This window comes from Callospermophilus lateralis, chromosome 6 (genome assembly GCF_048772815.1).
Source record: "Callospermophilus lateralis isolate mCalLat2 chromosome 6, mCalLat2.hap1, whole genome shotgun sequence".
NCBI lineage: Eukaryota > Metazoa > Chordata > Mammalia > Rodentia > Sciuridae > Callospermophilus > Callospermophilus lateralis.
Genome location: NC_135310.1, coordinates 75,153,668 through 75,174,186, shown reverse-complemented (window position 1 = coordinate 75,174,186; position 20,519 = coordinate 75,153,668). Strand labels below are relative to the sequence as shown.

The window sequence follows — 20,519 nt, the reverse complement described above, 5'->3', positions numbered from 1 at the left end:
TAAATTATTGTTTGTTGATACATACCTTGTTTAGAAAAGATTTAATATGACTCAGACTCTCAAACATCCAGGAAACACAAAGAAATCATACGATTTTTTAAAAAATAGTGTAAAATTATGAAGAGTAACAAGCATTTGTAATTTTATTCTAGAAAGGTATAACACACTACTAATTTAAAAATTGTATAATCTCCATGGAATCATAAATATTTCTAATTAGTTCAGTGGCAGAAAGACACAAAAATTGATCATTTTAGTTTGTTAACAATGATTAATACCGACTTATTAAACTAAGAATACTTAAAAATAAATTCTGAAATTATGTGAAGGATTACCTACCATTACCAAAGGTGCAAAAGAGAAGGAAGTGAGGGAGATCAACCAGATTTCCATCTACTTCCCAGTTGCCCCTTTGGGGAACTTTTAATCATACACCCAAAAGGAACTTTTGGTTTTCCTTTGTCTATTTGAAGACATAATTCTTGCATGTGAATTATGTATAAAAATTTTAAAACTGAAAACAACGTAAATGTCTATCAATAGTAGAATAACAGAATATTATAAAAAAAAGTGATGTCAAGGAAAAGGGTTAAAAAATCCTATATAGTTTTGTAGCTTTTTTTTTTAATCTGAAAAACATATTCAAAGACAAAGAAATGAAAAATACACTAACTTCCTAAAATCAGTTACCTACTATAAGTAAGATTATTGGGACTTTATTTTTCTTATTCTTCTATATTTTCCTGAATTTCCTTAAAGAGATTGTTTTGCACTCTATAGTTTTATGAAATGAATCCCTCTTACTTTCATTTTTTTGGGGGGTGGGGATACTGGGGATTGAATTCAGGGACACTCCCACTGAGCCACATCCCCAGCTCTATTTTTTTTTTTTTTTTTTTTTTTAGAAACAGGGTTTCACTGAGTTGCTTAGCTCCTCACTGTTGTTGAGGCTGGCTTTGAACTCATGATCCTCCTGCCTCAGCCTCCTGAGCCGCTGGAATTACAGGTGAGTGTCACTGCTCCGGCTCTTACTTTTATTTTTTTAAAATTAAAACCAGTAAGTTTAAAAAGCAATATCTACTTTTCCACTAACTTCTGAAGGTTGTTGTGTTGGTTAATGTGAAAGCCACAGGCTTTGAGTACTACTGACTTATGATAATGCTCTCAATTCTAATAAAATCAATGTTATATAAGAAGTTCACCATAGCTGAAAATACATGGAGAACTAGCAGACCTGAGCAAATTGGTTCATTTTATATTACCTAATCTATGCCAGCAAAAAATAATATTTCTTAATTCTCCTAGCACTTAATAGCATTCTAATTAAAGTCAGAAATACGGAACAGTGAGATTTGGTTTTTAACTGTAAGGGATACTCTGGATTTATTATAGCAAAACAGTAAAGGTTTCCTCAATATGGAGAATTTTAGACTTGTGGCTCAGAAAATTTTTGAAGTGGTTCTCAACATTTACTACTTATAAACCAAAATCTTAGTACTTTGGATTATTAAAGCAAAGGCAAACAAAGGCAATCCTATTCAAAAGATGGGTCAAAATAGTTTCATTTATTAGAGGTCTTTGAAAAGACATTAAAATTGAGAGATTACCCTTATTATGCAGAATGCAAATTACATATTTTATGAAATAAGTAACTGATATGAAAAATTACATAAATTTACATATAATTATGAGAGCCCCTTGGTCCCTTGTTGCCTCTGTTCTTGGAATTCACATAAAGGAAGATGCAGTAGGCCATTTTATAGGTGTTCTCTTTTACTACAAGGTCAAATGTAGCCTCTCTTCCCTTTTCATTTATTTCTTTGTTCTGTCCTGAGAACAGGAATATTCATCTTAGGCTAAAAGTCTTGACAAAATTAAGGGAATGAAATACAAGGACATATTGTTACCAGTAATTACATGGTTATCTCTTTCCAAACCTTGGGACTCAATGCCTCCTATGTGGCAAATATGTCATTATTAACTGACAATACAGTGGTCCCTTGGTGCCTGAGGTTCCAGACACTCCATAGATAAAACAATCTGTAGATGTTCAAATCCCTTATATGCAATGGTACAATATTTTCATATAACCTACATACATCCTATACATACTTTAAATTACTTCTAGATTGCTTATAATACCTGATACAATGCAAATTCTATGTACTTAGCTGTTATACTGTAAGGTTTAGGGCATAATGACCAAAAAAAAAAAAAAAAAAAAAAAGTACAGATGCAGTTTCTCTTCTTTGAATACTTTTCTCTCATGGATTATGGGACCTGAAGGGGACCAGGATATTTTATCTTAAGTATGAAAGTTTTCTACCCAAAGCAAAAACAAATATCAGGATGACCAAACACAGAGACAGGTATTTCTCTGAATTGAAAAAAGCTACTATAGGTTGTATGCTATCATAATCAATAGTTCTCTGTCACTAGGAATCTTCAAAAGGAAACTCAAATGACAAAATCAATACAACCAACCTATTAGATTAAATATGGTACAACAGTATTTAAACATCAGATGGTTGAAAAAACCAAGGGTTCAAAACATTTATATTTTAATCACACTTTTAGTTCTTAAATAATTAAATTTGAACCTCATTCCTAAAGACTTTGACACAACTATCACTACAAGCATAAGAAAGCATAAAAATAATTAATATAAGAATATTACCTGTCACATCAGAGTATCCAATACAGATTTTAATTTTATTGTTGATTATACTAATAAGTTGAATATAATGAATCACATCTTATTTTTTTTTAATTTTATTTTTTTATTGGTTATTCAAAACATTACAAAGATTGCAGAATCACATCGGTTACACATCCACATTTTTACATAATACCATAATAGTAACTGTTGTATTCTGCTACCTTTCCTATCCTCTACTATCCCCCCTCCCCTCCCCTCCCCTCCCATCTTCTCTCTCTACCCCATCTACTGTAATTCATTTCTCTCCTTATTTTTTTCCAATTCCCCTCACAAACTCTTATATGTAATTTTGTATAACAATGAGGGTCTCCTTCCATTTCCAAGCAATTTCCCTTTTCTCTCCTTTTCCCTCCCACTTCATGACGCTGCTTAATGTTAATCTTTTCCTCCTGCTCTTCCTCCCTGCTCTGTTCTTGGTTGCTCTCATTATATCAAAGAAGACATTTGGCATTTGTTTTTTAGGGATTGGCTAGCTTCACTTAGCATAATCTGCTCTAGTGCCATCCATTTCCCTGCAAATTCCATGATTTTGTCATTTCTTAGTGCTGCGTAGTACTCCATTGTGTATAAATGCCACATTTTTTTTTATCCATTCATCTATTGAGGGGCATCGGGGTTGGTTCCACAGTCTAGCTATTGTGAATTGTGCTGCTATGAACATCGATGTGGCAGTATCCCTGTAGTACGCTCTTTTGAGGTCTTCAGGGAATAGTCCGAGAAGGGCAATAGCTGGGTCAAATGGTGGTTCCATTCCCAGCTTTCCCAGGAATCTCCATACTGCTTTCCATATTGGCCTCACCATTTTGCAGTCCCACCAGCAATGTATAAGAGTACCCTTTTCCCCACATCCTCGCCAGCACTTGTTATTGTTCGACTTCATAATGGCTGCCAATCTTACTGGAGTGAGATGGTATCTTAGGGTGGTTTTGATTTGCATTTCTCTGACTGCTAGAGATGGTGAGCATTTTTTCATGTACTTGTTGATAGATTGTATGTCCTCCTCTGAGAAGTGTCTGTTCAGGTCTTTGGCCCATTTGTTGATTGGGTTATTTGTTATCTTATTGTCTAATTTTTTGAGTTCTTTGTATACTCTGGATATTAGGGCTCTATCTGAAGTGTGAGGAGTAAAAATTTGTTCCCATGATGTAGGCTCCCTATTTACCTCTCTTATTGTTTCTCTTGCTGAGAAAAAACTTTTTAGTTTAAGTAAGTCCCATTTGTTGATTCTTGTTTTTAACTCTTGTGCTATGGGTGTCCTATTAAGGAATTTGGAGCCCGACCCCACAATATGTAGATCGGAGCCAACCTTTTCATCTATCAGACGCATAGTCTCTGATTTGATATCAAGGTCCTTGATCCATTTTGAGTTAACTTTTGTGCATGGCGAGAGGAGGGGATTCAGTTTCATTTTATTGCATATGGATTTCCAGTTTTCCCAGCACCATTTGTTGAAGATGCTATCCTTCCTCCATTGCATGCTTTTAGCCCCTTTATCGAATATAAGATAGTTGTAATTTTGTGGATTGGTTTCTGTGTCCTCTATTCTATACCACTGGTCCACCTGCCTGTTTTGGTACCAGTACCATGCTGTTTTTGTTACTATTGCTTTGTAGTACAGTTTGAAATCTGGTATTGCAACACCTCCTGATTCACACTTCCTGCTTAGAATTGCTTTTGCTATTCTGGGTCTTTTATTTTTCCATATGAATTTCATGATTGCTTTATCTATTTCTACAAGAAATGCCGTTGGGATTTTGATTGGCATTGCATTGAACCTATAGAGAACTTTTGGTAATATTGCCATTTTGATGATGTTAGTTCTGCCTATCCATGAACAGGGTATATTTTTCCATCTTCTGAGATCTTCTTCTATTTCTCTCTTTAGGGTTCTGTAGTTTTCATTGTATAAATCTTTCACCTCTTTTGTTAGGTTGATTCCCAAGTATTTTATTTTTTTTGAGGATATTGTGAATGGGGTAGATGTCCTCATTTCCATTTCAGAAGATTTGTCGCTGATATACAGGAATGCCTTTGATTTATGCGTGTTGATTTTATATCCAGCCACTTTGCTGAATTCATTTATTAGCTCTAGTAGTTTCTTTGTAGACCCTTTTGTGTCTTCTAGGTATAGGATCATATCATCCGCAAATAGTGATAATTTAAGTTCTTCTTTTCCTATTTTTATGCCTTTAATTTCTTTCGTCTGTCTAATTGCTCTGGCCAGTGTTTCGAGAACTATATTGAATAGAAGTGGTGAGAGAGGGCATCCCTGTCTTGTTCCAGATTTTAGAGGGAATGCCTTCAGTTTTTTCCCATTTAGAATGATGCTAGCCTGAGGCTTAGCATATATAGCTTTTATAATTTTGAGGTAAGTTCCTGTTATCCCTAGTTTTTCTAATGTTTTGAACATAAAGGGATGCTGTACTTTGTCGAATGCTTTTTCTGCGTCCACCGAGATGATCATATGGTTCTTATCTTTAAGTCTATTGATGTGGTGAATAACGTTTATTGATTTCCGTATATTGAACCAGCCTTGCATCCCAGGGATGAATCCTACTTGATCATGGTGCACAATCTTTTTGATATGTTTTTGTATACGATTTGCCAGAATTTTATTGAGGATTTTTGCATCTAAATTCATTAGGGATATTGGTCTGTAGTTTTCTTTCTTTGAGGTGTCCTTCTCTGGTTTGGGAATCAGGGTGATATTGGCCTCATAGAATGAATTTGGGAGTTCTCCCTCTTTTTCTATCTCCTGAAATAGATTATGGAGTATTGGTATTAGTTCCTCTTTAAATGTTTTGTAAAACTCTGCTGTATATCCATCCGGTCCTGGGCTTTTCTTGGTTGGTAGTCTTTTGATGGCTTCTTCTATTTCCTCCCTTGATATTGGTCTGTTTAGGTTGTTAAAATATGGAACGCTTCACGAATTTGCGTGTCATCCTTGCGCAGGGGCCATGCTAATCTTCTCTGTATCGTTCCAATTTTAGTATATGTGCTGCCGAAGCGAGCACATGAATCACATCTTATAATTCACTTCAAAGACTATTCCATAAATTGAAGAGTAACAATTTTTTATTCAACAAGTTTGAGAACATTATAGATTGCTATAAATGTATTAATTATACTTAACTCTTTTCTGGAAATTGGAACTGCAGATATTGATTTGATCAAGTTTTCTGGTGGAAGATCCAGCACTCTGGAAAGCTAAGTCAAAAAGAACAAAATAGGGTAAGACTATAGATAATATTTGTTCCATATTCATAATACTACTTAAAAATAAAAAGAATAAACAACTGACACACCAACATAAATAGACATTATGCTAAGTAAAAGAAGCCAGATTCCAAAGATTATATAGTTTATAACTCTATTTACTTGACATTCTAGAAAACTCAAACTATAAGGTTGTAGAATAGATTTGTGTTTGGCAGGAGTTGAGGGTGAAGGGATGGTTTGACCATAAAGTAGTAAACAAATTCATTTCAGGATGAATTTTGTCTTTATAAATTTAAAACAAAGTTTAGGAAAAAGTATAGATGAACCACTGAGGACCCAGAAGTACTTCTTATTCTCATTTAAAAGATTATTTATTGAGTGGCTACTGTATGCCAGGCACTGTTCTAGGTGTTGGGGATATAGCAGTGAACTTTCATGCTATTTTAGCCTTCACTTCATGAATGATGAAACTGAAGTACAGAGCATTAATGTAACTTACCTAATTGAAAAAGCTAGGATGTTAACATAGGACATCTAAAACCAGAACTTACATTCAACTCCAACTCAACCCCTATGCCATATACATTCATAATGTATATTGTGGAGTGCAGTGACTTGAGATTGGGGATACCTGATTGCTTCGTGGCTGTGGTGAGTCTATTGCCTGGAAATGTTTCTATGCAAGGTTTCACGATGCCCAGTTGCTATGGTGATGCTCGGCCCAAAGAGGCTCTGTTCAAGAGTCTCAACCTTGATCACAGGCACATAACTCCCAGGGAAAGAGGGAGAGAGGAATTCTGAGCATGACAAGACAACTCCTATGTTTCACCAGCAATGCTACTTCTGAGCCTGCCCACTTAACAGTAACTTTAGACAATGGGCTTCTTGAGTCCTGCAGGAAGCTCCACCAAATACTTCAACAGTGAAATAGCTACAAGAATGTTTTTAGCCCTGTAACTTTCTAGCTTACAAAGAACCATGCCTATATAGTCCATTACTTGATTATGAAATCCTATATAAATAAACTTGCTGGGCCAACTCTTCAGTCACTGCTTTTCCATCAGAGAGCAGTGCTACATCTGATCCCAGCCTTTTATCTTAATATCTCTGTGTGTGTGTTTTTCTTAATTCCCTATCACCCCTCACCAGTTTCTCAGGTTCAGCTGTGTAGGTCCCCAGTAAAAAAATGCATAAAAACAAAATAGTAGAATAGAAGCACAGCCAAAAGGAACTTATAATGGATTTATAACTGTCATCATCTTTCTTCTCCATCTCCTCGATCTCCTCTTGTCTCTGCAACAGTCCAATAATGGTTATAGAGTTGGGAGAAGGAAAAGAGTGATGAGGAAAATAGGAAAAGAATGTGAAGTTCTTAAAAAGAAATCTTCAGAGGGGCCTGTAACTATTCAGAATAATAAAATTAAACCACTGTCACCTGATAAGTAATAATATTTAACGGGAACAATTTATTGAATTTCACAAATATATTTTAAAATGATCAAAACCTTCATTCCTGGAGCTATCATTTATCTTTATGATAATCTGTATATTTCTGTTGATCTACTATGTACTGATTTTTAAACTTAAATCTCCAGGTGAAGTTTTTATTTTTTAATTTCTAGTCTTTTGGACGTTAATTACTTTATTGCCTCAAAGAGTTAATTCCATATGATATATTCCCAAAAGAGGATAAATATTTCTAAAGCAAATATTTCTTATTTGTAGAATAAAGGCTGTAAGTTCATGTTGATACTATAAAAATGTTCCTGCCAATAAAGATGTATCCGTAACAAAGGTTCTAATAAAATATTTTAGAAAAAAACAAAAGATGCAAATCCAATTCCATGTTCATTAGCTATGAGGTTGTGGGACAGTCATTTTATAAAAATGTGCTTTACTTTTCATAACTGAAATATGGGAATAATAAGTTTATTAAATAATAAACTAGGGCTCTTATGAATATTAAGAAAAATACTTAGGAAATAAACACTCAAAATTTTTTTCTTCTTAAAAGGTTTTAGTTTAGCTATCGGAGGGAAAATGTGAATCAGAGAAACCCACAATATCATAGCAGCTCCACAAGAATGAATTACAATAGCAGTTTTGCAGTAGCGAACTATGGCAGAAAGATTGTGGGAAAACACTGGTAGGCAACTCAGTGACCTAGCAATTAGGTTAAAACCAAAAATATTAGCTTCTACAATAGAAAGACAATAAAAGCAAGAGATGGTGGCAGTGTCAGGTGTGCTGTGGCTCAGTGGGGGAAGGGAAGCACCTGTCAGAGTCAAAAGACATTTTCCCACTAGGTTTAAAGAAAAACCATGCTGTTCAAAAAGTTTGCAATCTGAGTAGAAAACATCAGAAATGGCAAGCTAATCTGGCACAGGGAGGATGCTCCACTGCTCCCCAGAAGAAACAGTTGAAGTAGGGAATAAGTGACAGCTTAAAAAAGACTATTCTGGACTTCCTAAGTGATAGACTAGGAATCCTGGAAGTTTACCTCGTATTTTTTCTTTCTTTCTTTTTTTTTTTAAATTTTTTTGGTTGTAGATGAACACAATAACTTTATTATATTTATTTATTTTTATGTGATGCTGAGGATTGAACCCAGTGCCTCACGCATGGAAGGCAAGCGCTCTATCACCGAGTTACAACCCCAGTCCCTTAACTTCATATTTTCATGTTTCACAATTTCTTTTTTCATCTTGTTCTTGGTATAGGCTTTTTGAATACCCAACACCAGTTACTTAAACTCTGCTTTTCACCGGATCAGTAGGTGCCCACACCATGGGGCAGTCTGAACATATAAGTGAGACTGTACTACAGACTAGGGAGAAATTTAGGGTGGCCACTCAGTCAGTCTGCAGAGCAGATAAGAATGAAGGGTGATTCTCAGATGAGAGAGTCTAAAATCAAAATCACAGAAAAAAAAAGCCTCTATTTAAAAAGAAACCTCAGGGCTGGGTTATGGCTCAGTAGTAGAGCACTTGCTTAGAATGTGTGAGGCACTGGAATTAATTCTCAGCACCACATATAAATAATAAATAAAATAAAGGTTCACTGATGACTTAGAAAGACATTAAAAAAAAACCTCAGCAAGAAGAAGTTAACTGTTTGATATTAATGAATTCTTAGTTTCTCTCCATATTTTGTGTTTGTGCAGAGTTCTAATTTGATATATTTTGTCAATTAACTGGATCTTCTTTTAATCTTTTTTCTCTTCTATTTCCATTCCTTTACCCTCTCCTTCATCTTTTTTACTCTTCCCCTTTTAACTTGTCTTCCTTCCCTCCCCCATTCTTTTCTTTCTTATTTCTACTTTCTTTATTTCCTATACCTTCTTCCAATTCAATTTAGTATACTATCATTAATGTCTAATTTTTCAGCCTATTCCATATTATTTATCACCCACATTTCACATTAGTTAATAGACATGTAGAGATTCTGAGTTATAAATTTTTTAAAAAATATTTATGTTTTTTAGTTGTAGTTGGACACAAACCTTTGTTTTATTTACTTATTTTTTTATGTGGTGCTGAGGATCGAACCCAGGGCCTTACACGTGCTAGGCAAGCACTTTACCGCTGAGCCACAATCCCAGCCCGAGTTATAACTTTAACCATTGCTCTAAAATTACCATGGTTACTGGCAGCTACTCTCAAAGAAGTTCTGGAGGTAAATTAATACTTTGGTTAGACTGATTGAAGCAAAAATAATCTCCAATAGACCCCCACATAAAAGAGGAAGAAAAAGCCATCCCAATAGATGCACAAATACGGGACCTCAGAAAATATGAGGAAACAGACCAACAAGAAGCCTCCAAAAGTTTGTAACCCCCCAATAACTATATCCCCAGATACAAATGTGGATCAAATCCCAAAGAATTCAAATAGTTGATTGTTAAAATGATCAATAAATTAAAAAAATATATACAGGATGTGAAAGAGCATTTCAATAGAGTCTGAAAAAGAATCAAACAGAAATCCTGCAGATGACATACAATAAGTCAAATAAAAAATTCAGTTGAAGCTGGGTGCAGAAGTGCACGCCTGTAATACCAGTGGCTCAGGAGGCTGAGACAGGAGGATTGCCAGTTCAAAGCCAGCCTCCACAGCTTAGCAAGACACTAAGCAACTCTGTGAGGTCCTGTCTCTAAATAAAATACAAAATAGGGCTGCGGATGTGGCTCAGTGGTTGAGTGCCCCTGAGTTCAATTCCCGGTATCAAAAAAAACAAACAGGGTTGGGGATGTGGCTCAAGTGGTAGCGCGCTCGCCTGGCATGCGTGTGGCCCGGGGTTCAATCCTCAGCACCACATACAAACAAAGATGTTGTGTCCTCCACCGAAAACTAAAAAATAAATATTAAAAACTATATAAGGACACATCAAGAAAATTACAGATCACTATTCCTGATGAACTCAGATGCACAAGTCTTTAGCAATCTGTATTAAAAAATGCATCGTTCCATTTCAAGAATACAAGGATGATTCAACACACACAAATCAATGAACACAATTCATCATATAAATAGAATTCAACAAAAATACATGATCACCTCAACAGACTAAAAAAAAAGACAAATCTTTGACAAAATTTATCATTCTTGCATTTTAAAATTAAAAACAATAAAGAAACTGGTGACAGAAGAAACTCACACTGACATCATAAATTTAATGTATATATAGCAAACCCAACACAAACATAATCATATTAAGTGAAGAATAACAGCATTTCTAACATGCTGGTTGGTGTGGTCTTTGTGAGATTCCATCATAGTGTACTGTGGCCAAGGCCAGAAGGTCTAGAAGGTGATGGTGCAGCCTATCAACCTCATCTCAGAAACTTGCAAAACAGATCCCGGATGCAGATGTGACTCTATGAGCAAGTGAAAATGTGAACAGATTGCAGTATTATTGGTTTTGATAACTACACGAACCTTGTATTAGATGATGCAGAAGAGATTCATTCTAAAACAAATTCAAGGAAACAACTGGGTCAGATGATGCTAAAAGTAAATAATATTACTCTGCTACAAAGTGTCTTCAACTAGAAATGATCTGAGAAATTACAAATAAAGCTACATTTTTTTTTTCAGATGTCCTTTGCTGGGAATATAGTTTTAAAAATTTTGTTCACATTGTTTTGATGGCTCTTATGTTAATATCAGATGAAAATAAATAAATGCTGTGAGGCTCTTTATTAAAAAATTTACATTGTTTCTTAAAAAAAAAAGCAGCATTTCCTAAAAAATCAGAACAAAACAAGGATGTCCAATGTCATCGTTCCCATTCAATATAGTACTTCAAAGTTTAGCCAGAGCAATTAGACAAAAGGGATGAAAATAGGAAAGAAGTAAATTATTGTTTGTAGATACTATCTTAGAAGATCCCCCCCCCCAAAAAAAGAACTCCATCAGAAGAATTCTAGAGCTGATAAATAAATTTAGTGAAGCAGCTGGATACAACATCAATATCAAAAACTTTTTTTTTTTTTGGTGGTGGTGCTGGGGATTGAACCCAGGGCCTTGTGCATGTTAGGCAAACACTCTAACAACTGAGCTATATACCCAGTCTTCAACATTAATAACTTTTCTATATACCAATAATTAATCTGCTGGGGGTAGGTGGGAGATGGAGAAAACTATTTCATTCACAACAGCCCCCAAAAAACAAAACCCACCAAAATATCTAGGAATAAATCTAGCCAAGGAAGTGGAAGACCTCTACAATGAAAATTATACAACAATAAAGACAGAAGTTGAAGAATATTGGAAAATGGGAAGACCTCCCATGTTTACAGATAGGCAGAATATTGTTAAAATGTCCATATAACTAAAAGTGTTCTACAAATTCAATGTAATCACCATTAAAATATCAATGGCATTCTTTATAGAACTAGAAAAAAGTCCTAAAATTCATGTAAAGACTAAAATACCCATAATAGCCAAAGCAATTCTAAGCAATTAGAATGATGCAGTGGCATCATAATACCTGATTTCCAACTATAAGATTTAGAGTGACAAAAATAGCAATAATACTGGCATAAAACCAGACTCATAAATGTATGGAATAGACAACAGAGGTAAACCCACTTAGATACAGTCATCTGTCTGATCTTTAACAAAAATGCCAAAAACATACTCTGGAGAAAAGATAGCCTTTTAAACAAATGGTGCTGGGAAAACTTGGATAACCATGTGTAGAAGAATAAAACTAGATCTCTTTCTCTCACCCTGAGCGAAACTCAACTCAAAATAGATCAAACATAAGGAATCAGACAGAAAAGTTTGCAACTGCCACAAGAAAACAGGGGAAATACTCTAACATATAGGCAAAGGCGATGACTTCCTTAAAAGACTTCTAAGGCTCAGGAAATAAAACCAAATATTAACAAATGAGATGGCATCATATTAAAAAGCTTCCATATAGCAAAGGAAACAATTCAGATTGTGAAGAGTCACAGAATGGGAGAAAGTCTTTGCCAGCTATTCTGCTGACATAGGATTAATATTCAGAATACATAAAGTAAATTGAACACAAACACACAGAAAATCCCATCATAAATGGGCAATTGAATAAAATGGACATTTCTCAAAAGAAGAAATACAAGTGACCAACAAATACATGAAAAACATTTAACATCTATGGCAATCAGGGAAATACAAGTCAAAACTACACTGAGATTTTGTCTTAGTCCAGTTATAATGGCAGTTTTCAAGAGTACAAATAATAAATGATGGCAAGGATGTGGGGAAAAGAAGCACTTATACATTGTTGGTTAGACTCTAAATTAACATAATCACTATAAAAGTCAGTATGGAGGTGCCTCAAACAAACAAACAAAAAACCCCCAAATACCCCTAGGAATGAAACCGCCATATGATGTAGCTATACCACTCTAGTATTCATTCAAAAGAATTAAAGTCAGCATACCATAGGGATACATGCACACCAATGGTTACAGCACCACAATTCACACTAAGTTATAGAAACAGCTTAGGTGAAACGATAAAGAAAATATCACACACACACACACACACACACACACACACAGTAGAGTTTTATTTAGCCATAAAGAGTGAAATAATGTCAAAATGGATGGAACTGGAGAACATCACATTAATGAAATAAAAGACAGAATGTCAAGGGTCATATGTTCTCTCTCCTAAGTGGAGGCTAGAGGGAAAAAAGTGTGTGGAGTGGGAGGGATCTCATGAAAATAGAAGGGAGATCAGTAGACTGGAGGTGGTAGGGAATCAGAGGTAAGGAAGAAGGGATTGAAATGGGTAGTATTAGGGAATGAAATTGACTGAATTATGTGCACATAAGAATATGTTAGAATGAAACTCACTATATGTATAATTATAATTCACTGACTAAAAAATTTTTAAAAGGTTTCATTCCTTCTGCATGTATTTCCCAAACTTATTTATGATGTGTAAGAATTTCTGCCCATTTAAATATAACCACTAAAAACCAAACTTAGTGATATGGGTCAATTTTAAAGCATTTAGCAGACAAGTTTGTGAATTTAGAGAAAGAAAATGTTTACATTTAAATGTAACACAAAACAATACAACAAACTCTTTCCAATAGAAACTAAAAACTACTTACAATCATCTATTCTTCTATTATATTTCATTTGCTTCAAAAAAGCTGACGGAGCTCAAATATATAAAAATAAAAGTATAAAATTCTACTTTAGTTTATTTAAGATAGTTGTTTTGCTTCTTGACAACCAAGGTACAAAAGAAATCAAATACATGGCATACTTTACCTAATAACAGATGCAGCAAGTCAGCAGGAGCAAACTTTTCCTAAAAGTAATTCTAAAACCAGGCTATTTTACTTGTAAGAATAAATAAACACTCAAATAACAGTGTCAACAGTTGCTTTACAAACGGCACGGAAACATTCTTATATTATGTTAGTTAGAAAATGAAAGAGAAAGGTTTGGGGGGAGATGGGGAATTATTATTTAAGGGGTATGAATTTCAGCCTTTCAAGATGAAAGGCTGCAGAAAGATGGTGGTGATGGTTGTACAACAATGTGAACATACTTAATGCCACTGAAGTATACATTTGAAAATGCTTACGATGGTAAATTTTATGTTATATATATTTGCCCACATTTAAAAAAATATTCAAAGAAAGACTTCTGAAATTAAGTAGTGACTCACATAATTGTCTCTCACCCAATATCAAATTAAAAATAAAAGGAACAAAGGAAATAAGGTAGAAAGTGAATAAGTAGGTAGCTTGGTTCTCCAGCAGCAAATACACAAAATATAAACAGCCCAAATTCATAAAACTTCAAAAGGGCTAGCAAGCCAAGGGAGGATTCTGCAATTTTGACACAGAATGGGGCAATACTATTTGATGAGCTACCTATCTTGGGCCTCATGTATCAGAAGTCAGAGAAATGAAATAATAATTTTCATTAATAACTCAAATCTGGAGAGAAACAAATCAAATGAATTCCATTTGTCTTATGACTGGGAGATGCTGCCAAGCTACAGAAGAGAATGAATAAAACAGGGAAGGGAATTCTGGCACTTTCCAGAAAAAAGATTCTAGGGTAACACACAGAGGCCTTCCCAATTATGGCAGCAAACTTTGAGATGATGCTGTGTACACAGTAAGAATCAGAGGAGGGATTTTTTTTTTTTTTTTTTTTTTTTTTAGGAGCACTGAGAAACATCAGGGCTAGTTAGTAAAAACTAAATATGCCCAGTCAGAATTCAGGAATGCTATGTAGGTCACTATGACCTACTGAAGAGAGAGACAAAAGAAGAGTAGAGTAGAAAATTATAGTTTATATTTTTACAACTACAAAAGTGAGGAGAGCAAAGAACAAATGTATAAGGAATGAAGAAGTCACTCATGAAATAGGTAAACAAATACAAAGTTGGGCAGAGCTGTCAAGCATGACCAACAGAAAAAGATCAAGCATTACAAACAGGCAAACAAACTGAGGGAGAGAAAGGGAGGAGGAGGGAGGGCAAACTGAAAGACAAAATGCAAAGAATGCATCATACAAGAGATCAAATAACTCTGTCCAGAAGAAAAATATAATCCAACAAAAGACATTCTTTACAAATGCTTCAGGATTTGGAATTTACTCAGATTATGAATAGGGTAAAAGAGAACTAAAAGACAAAATGAAAAAAGATTAAATGGGAAGATAAAACTTAAATTAAATTATCAAACCTTCACCATAAAACTAATAACCATAATCACAAAGAGAATATTCATAATTAAAAACAAAAAATATTACACAGAAGAACTAACATAATCAGAGAATTCAGGTTTTAATGAGTAGCCATTAAAGGGGTCAGAAAAATAAAATTTGGGACAACACAATTCAAAATTAAGAAAATTGTTGTTCTAAACCACAAAAAAGAACAAAGACTGGCAGGCAAGCAGACAGAAAGGCAGGCAGATTGATTCTCCAGCTGCAAACCAAAAGACAAAGAGACAAAGGCCAAAGTACAAGTTTCGAAAGTGATAGTCAAGGGAAGAAAAAACAACAACAAAATATTCTGAGGGGCCACACATGGCAGAAGCATATGCCTGTAATTCTAGCCACTTGGGAGGCTGAGGCAGGAGGATGGCAAGTCCGAGGCTAGCCTTGGCAACTTAGCAAGACTGTCTCAAAATAATAAAAATAAATTTATGTGGCTCTCAGTGGGTAAGCCCCCTGGGTTTAATCTCTAGTTTAAAAAAAAAAAAAAAAGATTCTGAAGTCAAATACAGCAACCTCATTTAGTGGGACTTCCCACTTGATCTCAGAAGTCACAGAGATGAAATTAGAAAAACCAAACATACTCATAGATATATATGTATATGTATATCTATATCTATCTTGCTTCCTGAATAAAAAAGGGATAGACTGAGAAGAGGAAAAAGAAAAAGACAAAAGACAGTGTAAGACTGTGCCATCAAGGTCACTACTATAGACAATTGGGGCTAAATTTTTATACACAACACCTTTTGAATTGCTATCCAAAATAACTGTGCCATACTGGAGATAAGCCTAAGTTTGCCCAGCAAACTTCAGGCAGAATGAAGTACTGTTAGCAATAAGTGAATGTGTGAGCACACATGGAACCTCTTTACACAAATGGCAGCTGCAATCAGAGGTATGACCAAGGTGATGGGCAATGAGGCAAAATATTCAATAAAAAGGAAAACTTCCCTGAAATAAAGAACCAAATCTAAATCTTGGTACATTACTGCAATTACATACCATTTAGCAGTAAAATTAAAGTAGATCTGGTTGCATTATTACAGATGAATCTTTTAAAGTTGATCCAAACAACCCAAAAACTTCAAGCTTCAGAAAGATTAGTTTGATATCATTTATATAATAGTAGTAACTTGCAAAATAATACTATTTAGGGAAATATTCATAGGTAGTGAGTGTTACGCACAAGCCTATAATCACAAATTTCAGGACAGACCTTACCTCTAATGTGAGGAAAGTGTTTGCAACTAGGGTTGGGTATCAGATAACTTAAACAGTATTTTTAATATTTTATTTTTCAAGTTGGGTGGCAAGCAGATAGAAATTAACTATATTTTTTCTCCATGATTAAATATTTTATTAAAAAAACAAATTATAGATCAAAATAAATTACCACGAAGAAAAGATAATAGAGAAAACTCAACACTGAAATGTATGCTGGTTAAGTTACTAAACTTAAAAAATAAAGCACCCTATCAAGAAAACCCCATGGTAAATAAAATAAATATATTCTGTAGTCATGTTACCTAATCACAAAGATCCTGATTGATTAAAGCAAATAATTTATTACCGATATTTTCATCTGCTCAGTTATGTCATTTAATATGAATTAGCTGACACATAAAAATTAGAAAACTAACAAGACTGGGAGGTTCTGTGCATTTGCCTCTACAGTATCAGGAGAGAAAATTCAAATTCAGAACTAAATAATCTGGTATTATTCTTTTGTTGTTTTCCTAAAATGAAGTTTTGACATAATTTAATAATCTATTTTAATGTTATGTCTAAAAAGTAATTTCTAAAGGTAAACCCTCCCTTTGATACTCATAGTATTATTTTGTCTGAGCTCTCAAGATTTCTTTTTAAAGAAAAGGCAGCACAAGTCCTGCTTGAAAAGCCTGCTTGCAAAGAATTCAAGTAGGCCACATGCTGGGGAAAAGACTGGCAGTAAACACCTCACTCAATTCAATATAAAATGACCAAGAGACAAGTAGGAGAGATACAGTTAATAAATAGACTCTCTATATTATAAATTTTGAGCAAGAAAGTTACCCAATGCAAATTAGAGAGGTAGAGGAAAGTTATTAAACCAACTGTGACTGCTAATGTCCCCATCACCCATGGCAGGGGTTAATACTAAATTTGAATCAAGACCCTTTAAAAACACACTCCAAATTAAATGTCTTTCACAATCCCTTATCATTAGAGACCTCATTTAGCAAATATATTGAAATTTTAAAAATAGCACTTTGGCTTCTTTTTCATTTAAAGCAAAACTAATAATTGTTATTTAAAATGGCATTTCAGTAACGAGTACATGAGGAATCATAACATCATACTTTAATGCTGGACATTTTCTGTTGTAAAATTTAAGAAACCCTAAAAATAAAAACTCATTACAACATAACCCAGTTTTTATAAAAGGTATGTCCATCAAGTCTTCCTTTCTATCTTCCTTTTTTTCTGGCTGTATATCTGCATAGAAATATACCTAAAAAAAAGTCAACATTCATGATGATGATTACTTATAATTGGGATATTTTTGTTGTTGTTTTGTTTCTTTTTTTTGAAACAAGATCTCACTAAGTTGCCCAGGCTGGCTTGAACTCCTGGGCTAATACGATCCTTATGCCTTGTGAGACCATTAGCACTCACAAGAACCTGGCTGTAGTTTTTTGTTTTAATTCTTTGCATTGTTTAATTCTTCACAATGAGTAATCATCATTTTTGCAAAAATGAGCAATAAGTTTTTCTCTAAGAAGCCACAACTAAAAAAGCACTTTTAAGAAATTCCTATTGAAAATTAAGCAGAAATGCTGCTTTTGCTTAAGTTTATGTGGGGCAATTGCAGTCATCTAGGATAATGGATAAGTTAGATCCCATACACCAGAAAGTCTGGAGGGGGGATTCAAAACACCCTGTTCTCACAGATTCTAATATAAGAAGGGCTAATATTTACTGAATATATACAATAGGCTAAATACAATTCTAAACATTCTATATGCATAATTTAGCTGTATCCTTATGACAAGCTTATAAGTTAGCTAGATAATTTTCTAGATTTCACAGATGAGATACAGAGAACTTACAAATCAAAAAAGGATCATACAACGGAGTCTTCCATAGATATATATATGGGATTGAACCCAGGGACACTTAACCTCTGAGCCACATCCCCAGTCCTTTTTAAATATTTTATTTAGCAACAAGGTCTCATTGAGTTACCTAGGACTTTGCTAAATTGCTGAGGCTGGCTTTGAACTTGCGAACCCCCTGCCTCAGCCTCCCGAGGCACTGTGATTACAGGCTTGTGCCACCATACCCAGCTCCATGGTAATATTCTTAATCACTACACAGTGGTTATAACACTTTGCTGCAATTTGGAATGACTTGGGGATCTTTAGAAAACACTAATGCCTTCCTCCCACATGCAAATATTCTGATTTAATAAGTTTGAGATGTGATCTGGGCAGAAGACTTAAAAAAAAGTTCCTCAGCTGATTCTCATGTGCAGTAACATATGGGGATTTCTGCACTACCCCTTTTTGCCTCTGGGTCACCTGTGGGTAGACATTATCAAGCCTAGATGAATATCAGAATCACCTGATAATATGAAAACACCATCCCACCCCAGTCAAAGGGCCTGAGTTTAGGTAGTTTTAAATGCTTCTCGGGTGATTCTAGTCTGAATTCAAAGCTCGAGAATCATTGCTTAGAGAGTATCAGTTCTCTTTTGTTAGTCTGCTTTACAGTTCTGGGACCAAAATACCTGACAAAAAGAAGTTAAAGGAGAAAAAGCTTATTTTGAGCTCACAGTTTCAGAGGTTCAGTTCATGGCTGGTTGACTCCATTACTCTGGGCCTGAGGTGAAACAGAAATATGGTGGAAGAGAATGGCAGAGGAAAGCTGCTCAGCTCCTAACTGCCAGAAAGGAAATGAGAGTAGCAGCAAAGGAGAGAAGATATAATCCCCAAGGGCATGCCCTCCAGTGAACTACTTCCCCTAGCCATGCCCCTCCTGCCTACCACTACCACCCACTGTTTGTTCAAATTATTAAGCCATCAAATGGATTAATCCACCAAGTAAATTATAGCTCTCAAAATATAATCATTTCATCTCTAAACATTCCTGCATCAATATAGGAGTTTTGGGGGGACACCTCATATTCAAACTATAACACTCTCATTTTAACAATGCCCAGACCCTGCAAATATTTTTAATTAGAGGTGTATCTCTTAAATGGGGGGTGAGGAAGAAATTGAGAATCACAATCAAGTTCTCAAATGCCAGAGAGAATGGCTTTTAATTTACTTATATTCTCATATGTTCAGAATTATTCTGGAAATAATAAGACTTTAACTGTCTCTCAGATTGCATTCAGAGCTTTCTCTGATGGGAATGTGGCCTATGGGTTTCCTTAGCTGCAGAGTTTTTTTTCTCCTCTTCAGGTAAAGCTGTTTCTTCCGGCGTTGGGCTTTAGTCCAGGTATAAGAATCTACCCATCATTAACTACTTGGTGCTTCAAACTGATGAAAGAAAAAAGTTTCACAGAGAAGAATATGCCAAAAGGTTACTCAATGAAAGCAAAATAATAAAAGAAGACTATAACAGTAAAGCTGAAAATTTTAACAGAATAAAGTATACAAAATATTAGACATAATCCTTGAGAAGTGAACTTAACATGATTGAATGAGGAGCAAACCTGAGGCTGAAAGCTGGGAGCACTTCTTAAATGCATGTTAAAAGTGAAAACTCACAACTACTAATCTGGTTTCAGAACCTCAAACCAGAGATTCTAATACACAACATAATAATGACTAATATGTATTCAGTGCTTGCAATATACCAAGCACAATTCTAAGCCTTAAATTTGGAAACCTAAGAACAGAGATTCCAATAGAAACTTTAGCTCCAGGGGCAACCAGTATGAAAGCATTAATGAGCTTAGGGGCAGTTCTAAACTACTTGTTTCTCTGGCACACAAGCAAACATAATTCCTATCTTTAGTACCTAAATACTGAGGATGAATACAAACAAATAATCAGTCTCGATCAAGACAGGTGTAAATTGAGTTAGGAGCTAAGCTTCCTGAGTTTAGAATCAAAATCTATGGCAATTGCACACAAACTTTAATAGTGTTGATGAAAAAAGAGATCCACATTCGTTAGCAATTAGACATTGCTAAAAGTGGTAGAGCTGACATCGCTTCCGTATTGTAAAATAATTAAATTGTCCGTTACCCCTGGTTATTCTTCACCCCTGACTCTTATACAATGAGGTCTCTGTACGTTTGCCAACAACAGCACATCTGCTTTCCAATTTGAAGAAAATTTT

The 20,519-nt window shown here is 34.8% G+C and overlaps 1 protein-coding gene, 1 non-coding gene and 1 pseudogene across 2 annotated transcripts in view; 1 reads left to right on the top strand and 2 right to left on the bottom strand.

The window, feature by feature from the left end:
* Rars2 (arginyl-tRNA synthetase 2, mitochondrial) overlaps nt 1-20,519 on the bottom strand; it is a 66,566-nt gene that overhangs the window by 40,928 nt on the left and 5,119 nt on the right. Inside the window, exon 2 of the mRNA XM_076858435.2 lies at nt 5,853-5,926. Within this exon, the coding sequence (XP_076714550.1) occupies nt 5,853-5,926 (74 nt within the window). The remainder of the gene's footprint in view (nt 1-5,852; nt 5,927-20,519) is intronic.
* LOC143402705 (U6 spliceosomal RNA) lies at nt 5,627-5,733 on the bottom strand. Its single transcript, XR_013091768.1, has one exon. It is a non-coding gene; the product is annotated as a U6 spliceosomal RNA (small nuclear RNA).
* On the top strand, nt 9,577-10,989 carry LOC143401682 (small nuclear ribonucleoprotein E pseudogene; annotated as a pseudogene).